General features: G+C 36.1%; 1 protein-coding gene across 1 annotated transcript; it reads right to left on the bottom strand.

Annotated features, from left to right (window-relative positions):
- Window positions 1–1,254: 1,254 nt before the first annotated feature.
- On the bottom strand, window positions 1,255–6,542 carry SAMD8 (sterile alpha motif domain containing 8). The gene is made up of 5 exons (XM_010019607.1): window positions 5,965–6,542; window positions 4,153–4,248; window positions 3,315–3,432; window positions 2,522–2,672; window positions 1,255–1,559 (listed from the first exon to the last, which is right to left on the bottom strand). The coding sequence occupies exons 1-5, from the start codon at window positions 6,540–6,542 to the stop codon at window positions 1,255–1,257; spliced, it is 1,248 nt and encodes a 415-aa protein (XP_010017909.1).
- Window positions 6,543–7,934: the final 1,392 nt, after the last annotated feature.

The raw sequence follows: 7,934 nt of genomic DNA, 5'->3' as shown, positions 1-7,934 counted from the left end.
AGACTCAGAGACTGGGTTTGAGGGGTATTTTGTTGTGTTTGGGTTTTTGTGTGTTTTGGGTTTGTTTTCTTTAAACAACCAAAACTCAACTGCTTATGGAACTTTTAGCTTTCAATGTGGTAAATGAGCAACTTAAGAACTAGTCTCTTTCCATACTTGTTAGAAGAACATATACTCTGTGTGTTTATATAAATAAGCAAATATACTGTGTATATATATCCAGAGATAGTCACCATATTGCTGACACCAGAGTGCTAAAACATACATCAATATGAGCACTATTTCCAAAACTCACTATTATTACTTTTCTTGAAAGAGATACTACATGCATTTTCCCCATCCATTTATGGGACAGTAAGATATATGAATATAACTTTTCTGATTTTCCAGTGTTAAAGAGCTGCTCCTAAAAAAACATGCACAGGTTTGACTATAAAGCAATTAAAACCACAAAAAAAGTTATTTTGTGGCTTTAAAACTCACTAAAGCTAAATTAACTTTACTTTCAGTAGATGTAGCGTTTACTTTAACTCATTTATTTAAACACAAAAGGGAAAACTTCCAAGTGCTAGAATAACCATATAGACACATTGATAGACTAGACTAAGTAAGTTCTCATTAAAATTAAACATCATCACTTCATAGCCACAAGGCAGACTTTCAGTTTTAGCAACCTCTATGCAGACCATTTATACTGTTGATTATACTTTTAAGACTTGTTATTTAACAGTTAAGAGACCCTTTTAGCAAGGAACTACACTGTTTTCTTCATTATGACACAGTACTCCTCAATCTTTAAGTATAAACAGAGTTCGGTTTGAAAATCACATTTTCAACTGTTTTAAAAGAAAGTCTTCATGAAGTTCTACCATTTTAGTGAGTAAACATAAAGGCTGGCATGTCACGTAACAGAGGTTATTTGGACCTGTAAATAAAAACCCGATTATATTCAGTACAAGCACGTATTTGAGGTTAAAGTTACATAAACATTCACATAGAACCTTACTAAGGGTAACAGTTCATATTCATGGTTCACAGATAGCCTTTACCAGTCTCCACTGTTTTCTATTTTAGCAACAAGAAAACAAAATATAGCCCTGTGAAGTGTGGGAAGACCATCTTATGGCTAAGAATCAAAGAGAAAGGGGAGAAGATCACAGAATGAAAATTATTACTTTACATTCTCCCCACCACATGCCTTGTAGGATCTTGGTCATAGCGCTTCATAAAAATCTGAACTGACCTACACACTCTTCAGCCAATCAATCTTTTCAGTATAGTAGGTTTTGAAAAAGGCCAGCAATACTCATTGGGAACAGTACCATTAACATTGCATTCAAAAAAAGAAAACATAGGAAACCAGATCCTTGCTCTCCTACTCTGTTGATACGCTTTAGTATTAGCCAAGGTATGGTAATACAAAAAGAGTCTTGTAGTGATGTAAAAGGCAATGAAGACATCTATAGAATAATGTTCATGTGCAGCCAAAATGAAGAAGATTCCAAAGAGATTCAGGACCCAGGACAAGGTGTGCAAGAAGTTCCAGCTCCTTGGCGTATCTAGAAGAAAACAGAAAACCACTAACCTTGAATGTCTTAAAAATCTGGGTCATTATTATGAAATTCATGCCTAGATATTTCCAGGTTTTATACAGATTTTTCAACCAAAAATGTGATGAACTTACTGTCTCCATCTGGAAATACTGTTTAAATCTACAGGTGCAATAAAGCCAACAAAAACAATGGCATAACTCGTATCTTATCACTTCGTAACTTCATTTACAAATACAGCTATTAAGCATTTCTGGAAGAACAGGGCATCCTAAAATGGTTTAGGACTACACAAAGCAGAATTCTTTGTTCAACTAACTTCTATTAATGAAAATCAGGCCTTTTCTCCATGTAATAAGGGGAAAAAAGTTATAAAACACATAACCCTGTTCATGCAGTCCTTCCATCAAAAGTGAACTCAAACTAAATATCTTAGCTTGCCACATAACATATGAAATCACACTTTGTATTTACAGAAGAGCACTACTGTTTCATATATTCTCACTCATTATGAGGTTTGGTAATTTGGCTTTATGGATCTATGGATTATACTAAATGTACAGCCAGGCATTTCACCCAACAGGAGACACTGGCAGATACCTAGGGAAGTGTATAAGAACAATCGTAAGTATCTTTCCTAGTATTCTCCCATTAGCAAGCTAGAAAGCCTTTCTTATTTTCTTGCCTCACATGTTCTTTCAAATGTGCCCTATTCATCCCTCCATTAATCTAGGTGCTTTTTCTTTCCTGTCTCTAAGTGAACTGTCGCAAACATGAGAAACGGCACAGCAATCTGAATTTTTATTTGTTTGCTTAAATGTTACACACTGAACTTTCTGAGAAGGTCAAGCAGCAGACATTCTTAATATTAAGGATATTTAAGTATTTATACTCCTACACACTTGGTTGACAGCAACCAGCCCATATTCTTAACACTTAAGGATATTTAAGTATTGACACTCTGTACTTACACTCTGTGACAAAGAAGTTGAGCATTGTCAGGACGACAGTGTGGCCACTGAACATATAATCTCCACACGTATGTACTCCAGTAAGAGTCATGCCAAAGCCACTCCATATTGCAAATGCCCGCTGGAGTTTTGCCCAAACATTGCCATACAACTGAAAGACAGGAATATTAAAACCTTTACTATGTTCTAACCCCACTTCCCGAGCAGTTGTCCTTAAAGTTAGTTTTACAGCATTATGTCTATTTAATACATTTATCTTGCATTTATCATGGGTCTTTCATTAAAATGTAGGTTATCAACCTCCCAATGTGTCCTTGTCAAATTTCCAATATATACACCTCAAACCTCTTCTAATTAGAAGTTAGGATGAAACCACAAAATCACATGTTCTACAGAATACCCCTTATTAGAAGGGGTGAAATAATAAAAGGGGTTTGAAGCCTTCGCCCCCCCAAAAACCCCCACACATCCAACAAGACATAGATGCTATTATTCCACTTTCAGCCTCTCTTCATGAAGTCAGTATCTCAAGTGCACGCTTCTCCAACGTACTCTCTCCAGTTTACACAGTCAAATATTGTGAACGCCCGTCCCCAAATAACTATCCCCTCTCCAAAGTGGCGAGTGCTTCTAAGACCCCTGAAGACAATGGCAATTAATGAAGGGGTGTGGAGTGGAACAGGAGAGAAACATCGCTGTTCTTACAAACACACATCCAACATTATGGTCACAACAATCTCAATCGTATAGAAAATAAAAGTAGTAATTTATTTAAAGCATTTTAAGTTTTTACCTTTCCAGTACACTGCAAGTGCTGGCCTGGCACAGAGAGAGAGGTAACAAACATTGTAATGCAGCGTAATAAGAATACCGTCCCCATGAGGCTGCACAGCCTTCGCAGAAGTATAGATCTAGGAAAAGTACATAGGAACTGATTGCAAGAATCCTAATATACTGTATTTTTAAATCAGGAAAGATATGATAAAAACATTTCCCCACATCCCAAATTAATCCCATACAGTCCCTTCACCACTGCTGCAAGTTTCACAGTAATTTTGTTGTTTAATTTTTATTTTCTTAAAGTAGTACTGTAATGGTTCCACATGACAAGGTGAGACTCTGCAGCAAGCTTATAGTCACCAAAGGGTACAGCTCCACTCCTCTGCAGCTACACTTGTTCTAGCTTTGGCACTCATACCTTCTGCTGGCAAAATGATAAAAATCAACAAACTGGTAAAAATTTGACTTAAAATATGCATGCACACAAAAGGGTTTTCTACCCTCCCATGACAGCAAGCTGCTAGGCTGGCTCAGTCATCCTGTGGAATTTCATTCCCATAGGATTTTCTTTGTTAGAGTATGAGAGTATATACTGGCAACTCTCTGAAATACCTATGTTCGGAAGGAAACCATACATAATTCTGGTAGAAAAGTAAATTCAGTTTATTCTTTTGTAAGATTCACAAGTGACCATTCTTGATTAACTCCTCCCTAACCCATTTTAATAGGGACATATTAGAAGCTTGTAAGATTCCTACTGACCAGAAAATCCTAAACAATCATCACACCTTTTTGTTACAGTTCTTTCTCTGAATCAAAGTACCAGTTAATTTGAATTTTATATACTGTACCTGTGTTTGTGAAGCAGAAGAACCAATAGCCAGATGTAGCAAAGAATTACGCCACATACTTCAGTCATAGCAAAAGCCCATGGTATCCTAGGGACACTGACAAAAACAGATGAAGCAAGAAAGTTAACTTACAATACAAGAGCTTCCTTTTTATTTCTAGTCTCAGTGTTGAGAATAAAGGCATATAAAGTTCTAACTACAAAACTAACTCACATTACTCTGACAAGAGTTTAAACTACAGCCAAAAATTATTTTGTTAGACAGAATGAAATAGTTTTATTTAATTCTAATTATGTCCTTTCTAATAATTCATTTCAGCAGACATGTACACATAATTCACTAAGTCAAACACAATCACTAGCATGCTCTCTTAATTTACATGTGTGATCTCCTAAGAGGATGTGTTCCTCTACCATTGTTTCCCAACAACCTTTTCCATTCTTACACAAACTTGCATCATGTCAATTATGCTGCTTATACTCGCAAGAATGCCATGTCAACACAATTAATGAAATGCTGCAAAGCCTGAAATCCTAAACACTTGTGATAAAGCACAATGACACAGAAAAGCATTAGGAAAAATAAAATCTGCTTTCAATGTTAGATTTCAGTGATAATTGCTATATGTAAGCCTCTTGGCCTTGCTTGTCAAAAGATTTATGACCTTGTTGCACACACATGGCACTAGTAGCAATTTCCACTCTGCAATTTCACCAAAATAAACAGATTTCAAGAGAGGCTACTCCTCATAGCTTTGTGTTCTCCCTGATACAAAGGGGTAGCAAAGCACTGCTCAAATGCTAGCTTTGTAGTAATCTCCTCACATTGTTTTGAAAGCTGCTGTTTTCTGACCTCCCCATCCTCCTGCCCACTGAATACCATGGTGGTGCCCTGTGAACAAAATCCAGTAATGTCATAGCTCGCATTCTCTCTCCCCTTGCTGAATTATATCTAAATTTACTGGGGATTCTGCACACCTATTCGAAAAGATTAGACTTCTACTGACATCATGAAAACCATTAATGAAAATAGAAATTACTGGCAGGAATAAGGAGATCAGAAGAACTCTTGACTAGTTTATCTTGTCTTTCAAAACTCTCTAGGCAGTAAGTCCTCTATGGTGCAAGTATACTTCCTCAAAGGGACCATTTATTCTCTATTCAATCTGTAGTCAATCACTAAGTTTCACCTTTGCTACTGTCTCTTTGTTGCCTGAAGTGAAATGTTTTCTTTTAAAATGAGAGGGTTCCGTGTAAGTCCCAACACTGTTTTAGTACACAGATACTCTACGGTTAAGAAAGATACCGGTCTATTCAGTCTACTTCAGAGTCTCCCTAAACCATTTTCAACAAATTGACAGCAGGGACACAGCAAAAATACACTATCTATGCTATTCCCTTTCAATTCCTTGCTCACTAGTGGACCAAAATATCCTCCATCAGAAGCTTTTCTGTACCAAGACATGTTAGGCTTCACAGCAGCACCTGGATTTCAGAAAAAGCATACGCCAGCTTATTTATGCCAGCTGACCATCACCCTTTCTACTAGAATGAGAGGTTAAACAAATTAATTCCTGTGTCATTATGAGCTAAAGATGTAGAATTAAACAACAGCTCAAATTATTTTCCCTTAAGACTAAATCTCTGCAACTAACTGATACACATTTCAGTCTTAGTAGAAGGGTTTACTATAACCCAAATATTATTTCTCAGAGACATCTTCAAGAGCACATGAAACTTTGAGAATGAAAAAAAAGACAGCCTGTATTTTAACTATGAATTTACTATTTTGTCTTAAAGGAAAATTTCTTACCTATCTAGAAATATGTCTGGTAGAGGTGGATATGTTTGCATGTCAGGTACTCGCTCATGTACTATAACCATAACAAACGACGTAAAGCCAAACACTATGAAGACATACACACAACTTAAAATAGTCTTCCAATACTCTGGGTCCAGTCTTCGTGTAGAGTGTTTGTTTTTTCCATTTGCATATTGATACTGATCACCATTTGAGTCAGTAATTGGTCCATCATAGTCCCGAGGTACTTCACCATTACAAAACCAATCTGTCCCCTGCAGCGAACCAACACTTGGACCTGTGCCAACATGACTATCACTGTTGTAACCCAGCTCTTCTAAGACATCAATATGTTGCTTCTGTAGTTTGCGTATGGACAACATTAGCCTTTTTATATCCCCCAAGACTTTGATTTCCAAAGGAGGGGACCGTAAATCATACTCAGTAAGTGTCAGCAACGTAATTCCATCTAGCCTGTGTCTATTGCACAAAACATCCACATATTCACAGAAGCCTTCTTCCTTCAGCCACTTGGCCACGTTCTTGGTAGTCCAACGTCGAATGCAAAGCTGGCTATTGCCTGCCATCATCCTTCTCTATCCGCCAATAAAATTGACCTGTTACATATTGGAGAAAGAGACAAGACTTGAATGTTTAACAAAGATTAACAAAATGCTAATGTATTTTGTGCTATTTTAGATGCTTAATTAACAAAAGGTTCTTTATAGAAGAGCCAGCTGAAACACAGACATATAATTCATTAGGTAAGTAATACAAAAATGCTTGTAAAACATTTTTTTATTCAAGCAAAACTACATTAAGATTATCTCACTTGCTCCTAAATAGAAATTTAAAGCTACCAAAAAGCAGAGTATTTCCTACACGTACCCACTCCAATTTTATTCTTTTGTTACAAAAAAAAAAAAAAAAAAAAAAAAAAGGTGTTTATTAATTGCACCAGGAGATGAAAAACGAAGTTTACTCTGTTTCAGTACCAGTTTAATCATTAGTCTTTTCCACTATTTGCAGTTCATAAACTAAGAAAGTATAGCCAGCAACCACATAAAACTAAATTAAAGCTAAAATAGTACATTACAGATCCAATACATTCCACTGTTTTAAAATACATACTGAAGCTTTGCTGGCATGACATTTCCGCCCCCGGCCCCTCCCAAGTAAATCTAAGACTAGGTATCTACAATAATATGGACCTGAGGCATCTTAGTTGTATTTTAATGGTGCAGCCATCACATTTATATCTTTGTTTGATCTCAGTAATTTAGACGCTTATATTATTGCAAATACTTCAAAATATTCAGCTTTCAAAACACCATTACTAAAAATGATGCATTAGCTTTAATTCCAAAGTATCTTCAAAAGTAATGTGGTAATAGATAACACATAAATCCCAGAAAACATGTATTCTCTTCATACAGATTTCTAAATAACTGCTTTCTTGACTCTAGAACATTGTTTGAGGAAGGCAAGACATCTCAGGAACATTTTAGTCACTTGGAGGTGACAAGTCACCAGAACAATTTATAACAACCACCAGAAAAGAATATAACCACAGAACGTTATATGGAATACATGAAAAAACTTGGAAAAGCTACCGGTGATGTCAAAGTAATAAAAAGCTTATCCAATATTTAAGACCTACAGCAATACTGAATGGATTTGTGCATAATTTATATTTGGTGGTTTATGTACAGCTACCATCCAAGAAACAGCTACCATTTCACAACAGTTCTTTTATACTCACAAAAAATTACCATTAACTAGCATGCTTCAACCATGCCAACCAGATCTCGGAAAATACAAGACAGTACAATACACTAGTGCCACATACATCACTCAAGCTTTTCAGAATGAATGGAGGGAAAGTCTATTTAATCTATTATTTACCTTCTGTATATAGGGAACAGGTACTCAAACCCATCATGAATGTTCAACACAGGTATATATCTTTTTCAGGGGCACAG

The sequence above is a fragment of the Nestor notabilis genome, unplaced genomic scaffold, assembly GCF_000696875.1.
Source record: "Nestor notabilis isolate BGI_N333 unplaced genomic scaffold, ASM69687v1 scaffold17528, whole genome shotgun sequence".
In the NCBI taxonomy this organism is placed as follows: Eukaryota; Metazoa; Chordata; class Aves; order Psittaciformes; family Psittacidae; genus Nestor; species Nestor notabilis.
Note: the sequence above shows the minus strand (reverse complement) of the source record. Positions and strands in the feature narration are given on the sequence as shown.

Bases quoted from the DNA above. Each gene is read 5' to 3' on its own strand.
- SAMD8 (XM_010019607.1), bottom strand. From the start codon at position 6,542: ATGATGGCAGGCAATAGCCAGCTTTGCATTCGACGTTGGACTACCAAG. The intron at 4,249-5,964 runs GTAAGAAATTTT...TGTTTTTGTCAG, and splicing joins CCAGACATATTTCTAGATAG to TGTCCCTAGGATACCATGGG. The intron at 1,560-2,521 runs GTAAGTACAGAG...GTTTTCTTCTAG, and splicing joins CAACTTCTTTGTCACAGAGT to ATACGCCAAGGAGCTGGAAC.